At 39.7% G+C, this 16,339-nt stretch overlaps 1 protein-coding gene across 9 annotated transcripts in view; it reads left to right on the top strand.

Moving 5' to 3' along the window:
- HERC1 (HECT and RLD domain containing E3 ubiquitin protein ligase family member 1) overlaps window positions 1-16,339 on the top strand; it is an 83,498-nt gene that overhangs the window by 14,826 nt on the left and 52,333 nt on the right. For 8 of the 9 annotated variants that reach the window (XM_062501617.1, XM_062501619.1, XM_062501611.1 and 5 more), the window contains exons 3-19: window positions 295-390; window positions 698-892; window positions 2,471-2,782; window positions 3,382-3,478; window positions 5,066-5,209; window positions 5,773-5,900; window positions 6,727-6,871; window positions 6,966-7,137; window positions 8,177-8,311; window positions 9,057-9,222; window positions 9,767-9,892; window positions 10,640-10,858; window positions 12,021-12,173; window positions 12,370-12,502; window positions 13,743-13,934; window positions 14,449-14,670; window positions 15,563-15,736. In XM_062501617.1, the coding sequence (XP_062357601.1) occupies window positions 295-390; window positions 698-892; window positions 2,471-2,782; window positions 3,382-3,478; window positions 5,066-5,209; window positions 5,773-5,900; window positions 6,727-6,871; window positions 6,966-7,137; window positions 8,177-8,311; window positions 9,057-9,222; window positions 9,767-9,892; window positions 10,640-10,858; window positions 12,021-12,173; window positions 12,370-12,502; window positions 13,743-13,934; window positions 14,449-14,670; window positions 15,563-15,736 (2,809 nt within the window). The remainder of the gene's footprint in view (window positions 1-294; window positions 391-697; window positions 893-2,470; window positions 2,783-3,381; window positions 3,479-5,065; window positions 5,210-5,772; window positions 5,901-6,726; window positions 6,872-6,965; window positions 7,138-8,176; window positions 8,312-9,056; window positions 9,223-9,766; window positions 9,893-10,639; window positions 10,859-12,020; window positions 12,174-12,369; window positions 12,503-13,742; window positions 13,935-14,448; window positions 14,671-15,562; window positions 15,737-16,339) is intronic. The other variant, XM_062501620.1, reaches the window with a different exon arrangement.

The following is a 16,339-nucleotide window of genomic DNA, read 5'->3' as shown; positions in this document are numbered from 1 at the left end:
CACTTTAAACACAAATAACACTAATTTAATTACAAAATAGTATTGGAAGAAATTAACTTTGAACCCAGATAATTCACAAAACGGAATCAGTAAGAATGTTGGACTAGCACTTGTGGCAGTTTTGTTTTCCTGAAGTGTGTGCAGGTATCACAGCTCAGGAGAGAGGTGGTGTACTTCTGGAAAGAGCCATTACATTTTCCTTGGCAATAGGAACAAATCCCTGATGCATTTTGTTCAGGGCTGTTGCTGTACTGGGAGCATGTTTCTCCTAATAACAACATTTAAACCTTGTAGGGATCATCTGCTGATCGAAGTCAATGGAGAGAACCAACCAGAACATCTGATGGCTTATGTTCTCTGTATGAGGCAGCTCTGTGTTTATTTGAAGAGGTATGTCTTGACAAAAATGTGTAAGTTATTGTAGTTTACCTTCTCCTCACACATGATATTGATGTGCAGATGTGGGTGTAGTCCAGTCTGGGCCAAGTTATTCTGGGGTAGAGGAGGTGCAAAAAACATTGAAAAACTAAGATGTAGTGAGACAAAGTCCTTTGGGCAAGCTCATTATATGGTCGTGGTGATTTGTAATTTAGGCAGTTACCATGTTGAGGGGCAGTTAAGGCTGCATTAAGCATAGTGACTGTATAGGAAGAAATATAAAATTTACTACAGTGTAGTAAATCTCTGGTTGGAACAGGTTTGCCGAATGGCTTCAGACTACTCAAGGACATGTGCCAGCCCTGACAGCATTCAAACAGGAGATGCTCCCATCGTGTCAGAGACCTGTGAGGTGTATGTGTGGGGCAGTAACAGCAGCCACCAGCTGGTGGAAGGGACTCAGGAGAAAATACTGCAACCCAAGCTCGCTCCGAGCTTTTCTGATGCACAGACGGTGAGTGACATTTGGTAGTGGTACATTACGTAACATTCAGCAGCTTCCTAGTCACAGGATGAAGTTGGAAATAGTACTTGATTACTGAGTGCCAGGTTGGAATGAAGGGGTAATGCTCAGAGCTGGTTATTCCACTGAGAATATCTCACTGCTTTTACTGATGCCTCAGAAAAACATTCTGCTTTGTTTTTAATGACACACAGAGATAAATATCCATGTAACAAGAATGACTGACTGAATTATCTGACTTGCTCTGTGGAAACAAGGGAAGCTGCCTGTAGTTTTTTTTGGTGGGTTTTGGTTTTGGTGGTTTTGTTTTGTTTTTTAAAATTGTTGGTTAAAATGTGTCATAAGCACTCCATGTTATTTTCCATGGGTGGTTTTCACACCTAAGATTACAGAGTTTAAAGCTCCAGACTGGGCTAGCTCCTGACACAGCAACCTTGATTAGCTTTCTGAAAATCAGTGTACATGCTCTTTCTGCTCTCAGTCACAGATTGTGCAGTTGCAGCTGAGCACTTCTGTTGATGCGTGACCCAGACTATAATAGTTTACTTTTCTGGTACTATATTGGCTTTGCAGTGTTGACTTAAGTAAAAGCACTTTTTGGTCACTAGACAATTCAGGTGCTTTTCCTGGAATTGTTTCTATGGACATCACTGATGTATTTTATATTCCAATGGGCTGCAGGACTGGACATCATAAAACAAGTTTATGCATTCAGAAAACTTTCAAAACATTCAGAAGACTAATACACAAGAATGGAATGCATTGTCTGAATGAACAGATTACTCTTAATTGTACTGTATGCAGCTATACAACAATTTATGTGATTTTTCCACTTAGCCTTCATTGATGATTGTTGTAGAATTATCTGTAAGAAGACATTAATTCCTGTTAAATAGGGCTGTGGCCGCCTGTTTGGGGCTGTTCTATGATGTGCCTTTATGCTTCAGGTGGAGCCTGCTCTGCACTTCTGCTGTGTTAAGATTCCTATAGGGAATGATTTCTGATTTTCCTAACTGTTTGTTGGGTCATTCCTCAGCTGAGCACTGACTTCCCAACAGGGGCAAGTTCTTCTTTTCTTAAAAGCATTTAATCTATTTCTCTGATGTTCACATAGTGAGAGTTTATAGTCAAGTGAGTGAATTTTTAGTATTTGGTGTATTTCTGTAATGTTGTTGCTTGATACTGGTTAAAATAAAGCAGAACTTAGAGTGTTTTATCAAGCTGTTACTTTGTCTTTTTTGCTTTTAAAAAAATTAAGATTTCCAACTATGAGTTTTGGAGATCTGAATGCTGCACAAGTTCTGTAGTCTGTAGAGGAGATAGAAATAAATAAAATCATCACTGGTTACATGCTTTAGCCTATTATGAAAATAGATTAAATCATAACATATTTCCCAAGAATTTTAGTTTTACTGCTTACTGAAATCCAAATTATTGTTAGTTTGTACATCACATTATATGAAGAAACGTGAAATTCTGTTAAAAAATACAGACTTCTAGACCTATATGTAAATTCTGCATTTATCTCATCTCTGCATTTCTCCATTACATCCTTTTTTCTCTTTACAGATTGAAGCTGGACAGTACTGTACATTTGTCATTTCTACGGACGGCTCTGTTAGAGCCTGTGGGAAAGGCAGCTATGGGAGACTGGGACTGGGAGACTCCAACAATCAGTCCACATTGAAAAAATTGACTTTTGAGCCTCACAGGTCTATTAAAAAGGTGTCATCTTCAAAAGGATCTGATGGTCACACTTTAGCATTTACAACAGAAGGGGAAGTCTTCAGCTGGGGTGATGGTGACTATGGAAAACTGGGACATGGCAATAGTTCAACTCAGAAATATCCCAAACTTATCCAGGGTCCCCTGCAAGGGAAGGTATGTTTTGTACAGTAGAGCACCTGTTTTTCTTCTATTCAGCTGGGATGTTTCATAAAGTGTGAAATAGATAAAATCCTAAGAAAAAGTTCTGTGGGTTTTTTACAGAATTGTCTTTGAGACTGTGTATCCTTTCAGCAAAACACCAGAGCTTATAGTTGCCTGTAGTTTTGTGATTTAGGCAGTGGCTTTGTCAGGAAAGCTTCTCATAGTCTTGAGTCAGACTTGTTCAGGGGCTTTCACGGAATTGCAGTTTCAGTTTTGCTAGCTGCAGCATCAAGTCTTTCACATGTGTCTTGTTTAGTGTCTTAAGCATCTACTGATGCTGCTTTTTTCTCCTGTAAGGCTAGGATGTCATGATGCTAAAGCTGCTTAATAAATAAATCATTAGTAGTTTTACATATAAACTTTTTATGTACTTATTTTCCCTTATCAAATTAATAGAAAAGATTGGAAAGACTGTGTGTACTTGAACCATGTGAATGAACAAGTTAGCTTATGTAGACTCCTTCTGAAACTTAACTCTCCCAAGCCTTCAAACTTCCCACTTGATTGGTGTAAAAACTTCATCCATCTTTTTCCTTTTGCATGTACTGTAGGTGGTTGTGTGTGTGTCAGCAGGCTACAGACACAGTGCTGCTGTTACAGAAGATGGAGAGCTGTACACATGGGGAGAAGGAGATTTTGGAAGATTAGGTAATTTGAACATTTCATGAGATGCTTTTGGAAGAATTCCTGTGTCTAGTAAGGATTTTATACATCTCTTTTGCCTTGTTCTCTAACTGTTCCCTCCATGTACATGTACCCGTGTACTCAGATGTGTGTGTACAGCTGGCAAGGGCAGAGGCTCCTAGAGGTTTCTAATGCAGTTGATTTTACAAAGATTTTTTTTAAAAAGATTTTTCATTTCAAGGCAAGTTGCTTTTTATTCATTCATAAGACTATATGCTCGCTAATGCCACTGGAATGTAAACTGTAGACGTATTAAATAAACTGTAATTCCAGATGAACCTCATCTAGTATGATGGTAGAGTGAGTCTTTGAAGACAATAACTGGCTAATAATATCAAGGGTCTGATTCTAATAAGGATACTTCATGTTAGGTTTACCAGAATGGCTTAACATCCTTTTACCGTAATGCATCTAGAAAGTTAAATTTACCTGAAGTAAGGAATCCTCTATTATTATTTGCTTCAAGTTCACTTGGCCGTTTCATCATCTTTGCTGTAGAGCTGCTATGTCTGGTATAAAACTACCCTGCTGGTAGAAGCAGGTTCATTTGAACCAACAGGTTTTGCATAGAAAATTGTTTCAGTTGAGCTTTAGTTCCCTTCTGCTTTCTTTGGTTGTTCACAATCATGAAGCATAGAGGGGTAAAAGCAAGCAAATGGCAGGGGTGGAAGGGGATGACAGGGTTCGACAGTTACTGCTTTCAAGGGAATCAGTGGAAGTTTGGAGTGTATCCATCCCTGTTGTTAAGAGAAGAACTCTGTGTTAGAGGTTTAACTGGAATTTTGGGAACATTCTCCTTGAGTTTTAAATTATTGTGGAATTTTGATGTCCTTTGTGGGTCTGTGAGCATACAGTAGTGAGTTCCAGAAGGTAGTAACAAACAAGTAAAACATTAAAGTAACATAAAACAAGTAAACATAAAAGTAACATTTCATTATATAGGAAGTTGTTCATATTTTATCAGTTATGAATACCAGTGATACTAATTTTCCTCTCCATTTTTCTTCCATATCCACAGAATGTCTGGAGTTTAGCAGAAATGACACTTGTTGTAAAGTGTAGGTGATAGCTGTAGTGTCCCTGGCTTCTGTGGGAAGGAGCTGTAAGAGCTGTGGCTGCTGAAGGCAGCTGAGGGGCTGATGTGTTCAGTCTGTGCAGTGTGGCAGCAGTGACAGAGGGCCCCTACTGCAGCTCCCTCTGCTCTGCAGGATAACTGCTGCCCACTGCTGGTAGTCTGGCTGCCTCATCAGCTGGAATTGAAAGCACTTGTGGCAGTAGTTCATTTTACTTCTTTTCAGCTGGGTAGAGAATAATGGTGAGTTTTAGAGGCAGTGAGATAGGAACAGGTGTTCTGGAGTATGGTTTAAAGATTCAGTGTTTAACTTCACGGCAGGTATCTCCCAAACCTTATTACAAATCTTTCCAAGAAGTCAGCAGAAATCATTTGTGATGACTGCAGTGCATGCAGAATTTGCAAAATCTTAAGGTTGCAAAACAGAAATAGGACTTTAATCTTCTCAAAAAGGAAATATTTTTTCTTTTTTTCCTTAGGTCATGGTGACAGTAACAGCCGCAACATTCCAACTTTAGTAAAAGATATAAGCAATGTAGGAGAGGTTTCCTGTGGCAGCTCACACACAATAGCTCTGTCCAAAGATGGAAGAACAGTGTGGTCATTTGGAGGAGGAGACAATGGTGGGTAGAATAAATGTTTTGGTAGTAATTTTTGTCTTTTTCCATCTGCCTCATAGTTTCAGTACTCCTTGCAGTTTGGTTCTGGCTTTGATTTATTGTTTGATGGCTGTTTGAGGAAGGGATTCTTAAAAAATTTAAATAGAATATTTGAAGTTTACCTGCAAGATGATAGGGTTAAAAAAAGAGATTTTCAGCAGAGGGGGTTTCACAGAACAGTAAGGTCAGTGAATGGATGAACAATTCTGGAAAAAACGCTGTGCTGATGACTTTCAAATAAGCTCACTCATGAAACGACAGTAGCTATTTATGTCCTGCAATCTATTACATATAAACTGCCTGGGATTAGTATTTCAATTTTAAAGTAGACTATAATAAATATTTATTTCTTCAAGTCTGTAGTTACTGTAATTGAAATAGAATATGTTTTATAAAAATTATAAAATGTTTTAATTTTAAAAATCCGCTCTGACATTTTTAGAAATAATAAAAACCTCTTTTGGGATACTTTTAATTGTTGTCTGTCCATTGAAAATACCTTCCAGTTGTGTTTCCTCCTTTTGCAGGTAAACTTGGTCATGGTGATACAAATAGAGTATATAAACCTAAAGTTATAGAAGCCTTGCAAGGAATGTTTATTCGAAAGGTTTGTGCTGGAAGTCAGTCTTCGCTTGCCTTGACATCAACAGGGCAGGTAGGCAAAACCAAGTTTTCACTCAAATTGTGGGAGCTGGTGAAGAGTGTCTGGATTCACATTATCTCAGCATTTATTATTTTGACTGTTGAGAAAATGTTCAGCTAGTACTGAAGTAGAGGTGAAGTTCTTGATTAGAGGTTGAAGTACCTAATGCACAAGAGTATTTCAAAATGTGCTACGAGTCAGCTAAAACACACTCGAAGATTCTTGCTTAGTCATAGAAAACGTAGTATTTTTAGGTTAATAAATATAAGTGGCATAAAATCAAATTGGATTCAAGAAATAAACAGCAGTGAAATGCTTTTAATTTTTAATATCGTAACCAGCTCAGGTGATTGAGTGATTTAATAGTTTTTTTTAAAAGTGTATGTGTATATTAGAATATAGGCTAACTGCAAGTTTTATTTCTGATCTGAAAAATCTCAGAAGACTTTGGGGATAAATGTTGAGGTAGTAAAGGAGGGCCCTTCCTGGCATGATGGATACATGTTATGCAACAAACATTTCCACAGGTGTAACCCAGCTGGCCTCCCTACCTTCAGCTCTGTGACTCAGGAGCAGTGGGTTTTTCAGTAGGGGGTTAGGGATTTGGGCATTGTTTGTTTTCCTGCAGCAGCCTCCCTCCCCAGTGCTGTGCTCTGGGGGCACCTCCGTGGCTGGGGAAGGAGCACTGTAGGAAATGTGTGCTCAGTCAGGAGGATTCTGTGCCCGTGGTGCTGAAGGGATCGTTGCAGGAGTGTAGGTGGTTTGGTGGCATGCTTTTTGCTATGCTCAGCAGCAGCACAGCTGTGACCTGCAGCTCTTGTGTGTTGCTCTGTTCCAGGTGTACGCGTGGGGCTGTGGGGCTTGCCTTGGCTGTGGCTCCTCAGAGGCAACTGCTCTCAGACCCAAGCTCATTGAAGAGCTGGCTGCTACCAGGATTGTTGACATTTCCATTGGTGACAGTCACTGTTTGGCACTTTCTCATGGTAAGGAGAACAAGCTGTAAAAATAAACAATCCTCCTCTTGATCAAAAGCAGTTGTATTTGAGCTTTTGTTTTCTACTTTATTCGTGTTTATAGATAATGAAGTTTATGCTTGGGGTAACAATTCAATGGGGCAGTGTGGTCAGGGAAACTCTACTGGCCCCATTACTAAACCGAAGAAAGTCAGTGGTTTAGATGGAGTTGCAATTCAACAGATTTCAGCTGGAACATCCCATAGCCTTGCCTGGACAGCTCTTCCAAGGGACAGGTAACAATGACATTTGGAACAGGTATAATTTTATTCTTTTATAGAAGTCCACTATGGGATACGTTTAACTATTTCCTGAAGGTGGTCCCGCATAATGTGTGTCAGGCATTCTGGTTGTAACATTTTCTTCTGAAAAGTCTACTTCCTCTCATCTTTCCTCCCTCCTCTAATTGTGTTACAAGTGAAAATGTATCAGCACCAAAGATTTCAGTATTTCTTCTCTATATATGAATGTTTCTTACAGGTAGTTAGACGAAACCTACCTCTGTTTAAGATAATCAGTGAGAGGTGAAACAACTCAGTGTTTTTTATTTTTTTCTTCTGGGGATTTTTTATGGCTTAGGAAGTTTCTTTTAGTGTAGTAAGTAGTACACTACTCAGGAGACTTTGGGAAAGGGGAAGTTCAGGCCAATTACTGAGGTGCATTTAAAGATCTTAAAAAAAAATTTCTATATGGTTATGTGCTGAACTGAAAATAGGTACCTAAATAAGTAGTTTAGTTATTAATATACAGTAACTCAGACACCAAAGATGTTAGCAAGTGATTGAAGTGAACCAGTAAACTTCTATGTATGGACTAACAAAAGGAACAGAAAAATTTGGTATTTGGAAGACAAAGCAGGAAGAATTTCAAATGCCCTATTTCCAAGGGAGCTATCAACTAAGGAAATAGTGAGGCTCAAATAGGAGTGCTGCTTTCCCTTTTGAATTCTCCCTGCATTTGATCACTGTCTAGCCTGACATTGGTACTAAAACCAGCTTTGTGAGTACTGGTCAGAATCAGATTAAATGCATATGGCTTCAGATTTATGGTATTGAGGTGTTTTTGTCCATAAATGTGTAGTGTTTGACTGTCAAGAGTTTGACAGAAAAGAGCAGAAAATACCTGCATGGGTCAGGAGGGTGGTCTGCCATACTTGTATTAGTTTGCTCTAAGAAACTGGTGTAGTTAAGTGTGTATTCAACCTGTTTAAAGTATGAATTTCTTAAAGCAGTTAAAGATTTCCAGAAGGTAGTTTTCTTTGATGTTTGATTCCAGGCAAGTTGTGGCATGGCACAGACCCTACTGTGTCGACCTTGAAGAAAGCACCTTTTCACATCTTCGTTCTTTTCTGGAGCACTACTGTGACAAAATTAACAGTGAAATTCCTCCTCTTCCTTTTCCTTCATCAAGGTACAAACAGCACGTGCATGTTACAGGGTTTTATATTTGTTTTTTCTTTACAGCAGTGGTGCATGGCTTAGTTCTGGTTAGTCTGTTCTTTAACAAGCATAAGTTTGGTTTAGTTGCTCACTCAGACACCGTTTGTGTGGAATTGCTCTAATGCATTTGTATAACAGAGGAGCTTTACAGTGTCTCAAGTGTAGCAGGATCTTTACTCTGAAATGAAGTAAATGCTTTACTTCAGAGTTTTCCATTGAAACACATTTTTCTATGTAGTTGAAATGCATTTACTGTTTCCGTGTTGTCAGTTACTCCTGTAACCAGTGTTAAGAGGACTAGAAATTAATATCCTGACTTTTTTAACACAATTGTTGTACTTCTAAATCTTCTGAGAGAAGATTGCATTTATTGCTGCTTAAAAGTTTTTTTTTTCCTCTGTGTATCATATTATTGTTTATTTCTGTGTTTTGGGACAGTTTTGCGTCATAATTCATGGGACTACTAATCTAAAGTGAAAGCCTCTTGCAACCATTGTCCACAAAGATACTTCTTTATTTTAGTTTCAATTTTTGTTCTTTTAAGCAGGTTGGCAGTAAGTTTCTCAGAGACTTTCCTTAAACTCCCACTTGGAATTTACTTGCCTTTTTGGTATGAAAAAAATCAAAAGAGAGGTGTGAAAGCTTAGTGCACAAATAAGTGGAAGGGAGTGATGCTGGTAATAGGATAGGTTAACAGGTATTCGTTCCTTTTCTAGGGAACATCACAGTTTTCTTAAATTGTGTTTGAAGCTGCTGTCTAATCACCTTGCACTTGCACTGGCTGGAGGTGTAGCCACCAGCATTCTTGGCCGGCAGGCTGGTCCTCTTCGAAATCTCTTGTTCAGACTGATGGACTCTTCTGTCCCTGATGAAATTCAAGAAGTAAGTAATGCCTTGTTATTTACATATGAAAATTGTGCTACTCCCTTCTCTTTTTTTTTTCTGTGTACTTAGATATTTATCAGACTTGCTGAACAATTCTGACTTGCCTGTTTAACTCATGAAAATTAAAAAATATAGTCACCATCACTGTTTTATGATCTGAAAGCAGAGGAAAATGTTTGCATAAGAATTTCAAAAAACTGCTTTATTTTATAACTTTTAAATTATTCTTACCTGAAATAATGAGCCTAAAATGTTAATGTGGTGGATTGAGTAAGTAATTTTGTTGAGTATTTCTCCTAAGATGCACTGTTACAACAAATAGCAGCTTTTGTTGGTCTTGTTTTACTCCTTCGATGTTTGTGTCACAGCATGAAAGGTTAGCATGCTATTGTGTGCTAGAATTCTGATATTAAATGAAATTAAGCAGATATTTGGGATATATGATGTATACATCATACATACATGTGTGTTTCAAGGATACAGATGGGTTGATTATTTCCCTTCTCCACTGAAGAAGTATTTTTGGCTGCTCTAATTTTAGGTGGTAATTGAGACACTGTCAGTTGGAGCAACTATGCTCCTTCCTCCATTACGAGAGAGAATGGAATTGCTACATTCTCTTCTACCCCAAGGTCCTGATAGATGGGAAAGCTTATCAAAAGGACAGGTAAGATCAAGTGAAAATATGCCTGAGAGCAGCTGTGATTTGCTTTGGATTTTTCTGTGACAACGTTTTGAGCTATGAGGTGAACCTCATCTGCAGAGTGCTACCACATTTCTGGGGAGATGCAGTGCAAACCCCAGCATACCAGAATCTGTAGGGCAGCCTGGCTAGACCAGGAGGGAGTGAGGCAGGGAGCACTGCTTGTTTTCTCGAGTGAAGGTTGACTACAGAGAGTTTAGGAATTGTGTGGTAGGCAAGTTTAGAGATTTAGATAATTTAATAATTAGATTGAACAAGCCTTGGTAAGAGAAAATTAACTGTTTTCTGGGATGGATATTTGTATAATGCTTTCCCTACATGGATTTCACTCTACTTTGCAAAGATGACTGCAAGGTTCCTTTTGTACCCTTTTTCCTAGGTACAGTGTAAAGAAATTGTCTCCCAACCGTCTTCCCAAATAATCTGGTAACCAGGACATACTGGAGAAAGTGTTTGATTCAGTGTCTTACCCTCATTGCCCACCATGTGGACAATCTGGTTTCTGTCTGGTCAAGCTAATTCAATATATTTATCTAATAATACAAACCTTCAGGAAAACCTGGAGTGTTTTGGTAAAGCCCTCCATCTTATTTCTGTGTCCCATTAGCGTATTTGTATTGGTTAACTATGCCTAATGCTTCTTTTCTTCTTAGCTATTATTTTGTCTTTATTAACAAAGAGTGGTCTTTGTGTCTGAACGGTCTTCTTTAGAGAATGCAGTTGGACATCATTCTGACAAGCTTGCAGGATCACACCCATGTAGCTTCCCTGCTTGGCTATAGCTCCCCATCTGACAGCACAGAAATTTCCTCGTGCATCAGCTATGGAAACCTCTCTGATCAAGCATATGCTGTCCAGAGCAGTCATCCAGATACTCATCTAGCTGAAATCTTAATGAAGACTCTTCTAAGAAACTTGGGATTTTACACAGTACGTACAGGCTTCATATTAATTTATTTTTTAAAATTAGAATTAATTTTTGATACTATGAAGAGTCATTATTTCCCCCCCATCTTAAGGAAATGATGCTCATTTTGTTTATCTAAAGTAGCAGTGCCACATGTATTTGTCCTTAAGTGGACAAAAGTTCAGTTCAATCATCTCTAACAATATGGTTCTAATATTGCTATAGTGGTGTTTTTTATTTAAAGTGACTTACATAAATGCAGCTGGTTTCACATCAGACTATTTTATTGCTCTTGCTTTGGTTCAGAGTTTTTTGGAATAGAAAACGTAACACAAGAAGTAAATTGATTGCATGCAGTGTCTGTCAATATAGTCTCTGCCACCAGGGAGCAATAAGCAGACACCAGGAGCACTAATGTGTTGAACTTCACTGGGGTGGCAACTACCTTGTAATAGAGCAGCAAGAGCAGCTCTTGTTAAACACAGTGTATCAGCAGATTGTTGTTCTTAGAAAGCATTGGGGAGCATGAGGGCAAGTCACTGACTCAGCTTTGTATTCAACCAGCCAGCTGAATTCAACAGCCAGAAGAAGTGAGGGGTTTGTGCTTCCCTGGCATGGTGTAGAGCTACTCCATGTAGGGTGGCAGTGGTTTCAGTTCTCTCTAGACCTCCTTCAGACAGCAAGGTGGAGCTGTCTGCTTTGGATTGCCTGCTTGAAACTAACTCAGTTTTTCCAATGGATAGCAAAGGAAGTCAAGCAGCCATCTGTATTCTGCTTCTGTTGCCATCCTACATAGTGCAAGCAGGGGATTCTAGTGTGAGATATCTTATGCATCAGCCCACGACAAATCCTAAGGAATTATTCCTTATTTGAACACATTGTGCTTTGGGGGCTAGGTTAGGAAGTGAGTTTTTCTAGTTATCCTTGGTGAGGAATAAAAGCATTGCTGCACGTGACAGAAACATTTTAAGAAATGTTTGCCTGATAGCTACCATAATCACTCCTGTGACATTATAAATAATTGGAATTTCTAGTTTGGCTATCCCATGATCCACTTGACATTATCCAATTTCTCCAGTAATTACAAGTGTACATAGTAAAGATTAAAATGCTTCTTTTTAGGTGATAATAAAGTATTATAGCACTTGAAGCAGAGTTATCTTTTTCCCGCTTTTGTTTTAATAGGACCAAGCCTTTGGAGAACTGGAAAAAAACAGTGATAAATTTTTACTAGGTACATCATCATCAGAAAACAGCCAACCTGCTCATCTGCATGAGCTTTTGTGTTCCCTACAGAAACAATTGCTGGCTTATTGCCACATCAACAGTGTTACTGAGGTGTGTGTCCTTTTACTGAGGTGTGTGTCCTTCTATTTACCATTTAGGAGAGAAAAAATAATTCATTATTCATAAGCACCAGGATGTTGTAAGATTCCTTTTGAAAATCTTCAGAGTATTTGAGAACTGAAATGATTTGAATAGTGAACCCTTTAAATGTATTTACAGAGCTGTTCTTGCATTTGTTTCCTTCTAGAGTTCCAGTAGTGTGGCACTGCTTCACAAACACCTGCAACTTTTATTGCCTCATGCTACAGATATCTACTCCCGTTCTGCAGCACTGCTTAAGGAAAGCTCTTGGAATGGGAGTGTTGGGGAAAAACTGAGAGGTAACTGTCCATGGAAAAGTCAGTAATGATGGCTCTATAACCTTAGGGTACTTTTTTGCTTAGGTTTGAATTTTAAAATTCCTTATTTTTCTTATATCTGCATAACTAGGCATCCCAGGTCTCCCCCAAAGGAGGAGATGAGGTGTCTCCCCAGGAATGGCATCTGATTCATGTTTTTGATAGGATGTTTGGTGTGCGGGAATAGCACAGTTTGGAGAATGTGAATTCTCCATTCTGTTCACCTTCACTCCAGAATGTGAATGTGAACAGGATACAGAATGTGCATTATTGTTTCAGTTTCATTAGTTCTAGATTTCTCTTTTTAAAAATACAGTTATTGCCATTACTGAAAAATGTGTGACTAAAATAAGAGATGAATAATTATTAAACAAACTCATCAATTCAACCTTTATTGTTTAAGACATTCTGAGATAGCTGAGTGTCCTGGTTTGAAAGACAGGTATTTGCTAAGGAAAGGCAGAAGCCTCCCTCTGAATTGAAGAGTGTGATCCCTTCTCCCTACAAATTATTATAATTTTGGAATTAAGGGAGCTCTCAGGCAAAGATACAGGGATAGGAATAACAGTTCTTTACTAATATATCTAACAAGACAAACAAACAAACAAAAAACCCAGCAACTATGAAATAGCCACAAACAGAACAGTAACTCAGTCCCAGTCCTTTCTGGCTGCAGGCACCTTTTCCCTGAGCTGCAGTTCCCGGTGCTGGGGGCGGGCAGGTCCCGCAGAGCTGCAGGAGGGCTGGGGGTGATGGCAGAGCTGTCCCAGGGGGAGAGAGAGATGGAGAGAGAGCCCCCTGCTCACGGTGTGGGTCCTGGTGCTCAGCAGAGTGCTGGATGGTGGCAGGTTACAGCGAGAAGGCAGCAGGGCAGGGTCCCACAGCAGTGAGGATGGTCCCCAGCGCTGGGATGGCAGGGATGGGACAGAGGCGGCGATCGTCCTTCTCCTCCGAACTCCGCGGGGAAAATGGGGCCGAGCCAGAGCCTTTTGTTTTCTTTTCTGGCTGTTTGACTCTTGCGGGGTTTCCCTCTTCTCTCCCCTCTCCCCTTCCCTGTGCCACCAGGCCTTAATCAACAGGTATCTTGGCATGACAATTGAGAAAATTCCACAGAGAGAAAAGGGAAAAAACCAACCCCCAACACTGAGGTGCAATTCTTGTTAAATCGTACTTGGACAATTCCATAACTGTAACTAATTCAAATGTGTTTTTTTCTCTGCAGATGTGATTTATGTGTCAGCTGCTGGCAGTATGCTATCTCAGATCATCAACTCCCTGTTGCTGCTGCCAGTGTCAGTGGCTCGGCCTTTGCTGAGTTACCTGCTGGATCTGCTGCCACCTTTAGATCGTCTCAACAGACTCCTGCCTGCTGCAGCCCTTTTGGAAGATCAGGAATTACAGTGGCCTCTTCATGGTAAGTGTCATAACAAACGTGCTTTTAATCTGAAAAATAAACAGTGGCACCTCTTGTAGTAGAATTTAGCTCTCCCTTTTAAGATGGCTGTGTTTTTAAACTGTGTGTCTTGCTGCATCTCCTTTTCAATTTCCTTAATGCATTAATATCCCTTGCTGTGTAATACTGTTTGCTGCTCGGAGAGCTGTTTCCAGTCGTATCCTTAATCTATACATGTTTATCAGAACACAGAAGAATGTGTATTAGACAAAGAAGGTTCTTGGGCAGAGTTTAAAAGAACTTTTACTTAATGAACAGCTGTGCCAGGAATGGTGGTGGCCTCTGCTGTGCTGTAGTTTCAGTGTTCAGCGGTGGGTTTGTCCCAGCTGCTGTTTCTTCAGTCGAAAGGTTGCCGATTGAGGGGCAAATCCGCCATTAACTGGGAAATGTTAACAAGATCTGCCATAAGCTGTGGAGTTGTGGAATTGTTTGTTCCACTGGCCACGGGTGCCTAACCTGGCAATGACTATTGCAGGTGGCGCTGAGCTGGTGGAGCCTGTGGGCGTGCCCCTGCCGCAGCCAGCGCAGTCGTGGGTGTGGCTGGTGGACCTGGAGAGGACGGTGGCGCTGCTCATCGGCCGCTGCCTCGGGGGGATGCTGCAGGGACCTGCTGTGTCCTCCGAGGAGCAGGACACGGCCTACTGGCTCAAAACCCCTCTGTTCAGCGATGGGGTGGAGATGGACATTCCTCATTTGGGTGAGCTGCTCAGTGCCACTGCCTGGTGCTCCGTGTAAATGTGTCAGGGGTGGAATTTCTGATGGTCTTTGAATAAGGCTCTGCACTTAGGGTTTGTCTTTCAGCATTCTTGTCTGTTTGTGTTGTAATACTGAAAATTCCAAAATTATATTTAAGATTATGATGTAGTTTATAAAGGGTCTTGGAAATGTGTTCAGGAGAAAAAAAAAAATCGCAATTTCTCAGTGAAAGACTACAGACTTCACACAGTTAATTGGAAGCGTGTTACTCTTAGATGGTCAGCATTTAACAGGCACTCCAGGAAGGCAATTTTTCATATTAATTATTGGAAAATCTCTACTATTTTATTCTACTTGCTAAACTATTTTTTTTATTAATTAGAAACAATACTATTAATAGCAAACTTCATTCTTTGCGATCTACCAGAATTATCAACAGCTCAGCAATGGTGTTCCAGTCATCTCTTCCTATCTGAATTGGGCACTTGCTTCTTTGTGCCTTTTTCCTCTTAGTTCCCATCTCCTCCTCTCTCTAGTTCTGAGTAGGTTACTTCAAGACTTATGAGACAGGGTTTTTTGAAATGGGTCCAGGCAGTAGTTGCAAGTGTAAGCTGTGCAGTTGAGTTAGAACTAATGATACAGATTTATGCTCTTGAAGAAGAGTTGGATAATGCTTCTAAATTTCCATAGGTTTTATGTAGGTTGTCTTTAGGTCACTCCCCTATGTAAGGTGAATTTGTGGAAGGACAATGACATGACCTTTTTTTTTTTTAATGATAATGTTATGACTTTTTTTTTTTTTAAACTAAGAGTAAGATGAAAAGTTTTTAGATAGATGGTGTAATCCTCAAAATTTTCAGAGTTTAATTTCTTTGGTATTTCCCTTCTGTTAGACAAATGCATGAGCTCCTTGTTAGAAGTGGCCCTGTCTGGAAACGAGGAGCAGAAGCCCTTTGATTATAAGCTGAGACCAGAGATCACAGTCTATGTTGATTTGGCCTTGGGTTGTACAAAAGAGCCAGCAAGGAGCCTCTGGATCAGCATGCAGGACTATGCTGTCAGTAAAGGTGAGGTGTTGAAAGCAAGTTTGATGCTCCAGCTATGCTCCTAGCATAATCCTGTGTTTTCTTTGGCAAGGAGTTTTAATTCTACATGATAAACTTAATTTATTACTATGTTTTGTGATCTTTCTTTTGCTTTTTCTGTTACTTACTTTTGACACTGATTTAAGTGCTTGGCAAACATGTAGCTCTGTGTTGTTTTTCCCCTCTGAACTGGTAAGAAGAAACTCTTGTTTGCTTACTCAGTTGTTGTTTATTCTGTTTTCTGAGTAGAGCAGGGTGAAACTTACAATTAAAAAGAAAAATTAAAGGGGAGGAGATGGGGGAAGGCAAAGTAACTTGCAAAATATGTTAGGAATGGAATGAAGGGGTAACTCATCTTTTTGTTTTTCAAGTCCCTGGGAGGCTGGTCTTACAGCAGTAATAGTTTTTCATGCTTATTGCCTAAAATCTTGGTTTCCTGCTCAAGCTTCCCAGGTTCCTTTTAGTGAGATCCACTGAACATTGTGATTGTACTGTAACTGCTGTATCCAGAGATAATGTTCTGTAGCTCTGGCCGAGCTGAGGCAAATGAAGAAAAGAGCAAATGGTATTTATTGTGTGCCTGTT

This window comes from Cinclus cinclus, chromosome 13 (genome assembly GCF_963662255.1).
Source record: "Cinclus cinclus chromosome 13, bCinCin1.1, whole genome shotgun sequence".
Classification (NCBI taxonomy): Eukaryota; Metazoa; Chordata; class Aves; order Passeriformes; family Cinclidae; genus Cinclus; species Cinclus cinclus.
The sequence above is the reverse complement of the archived record's forward strand: the minus strand, read 5'-3'. Positions and strand labels throughout refer to the sequence as shown.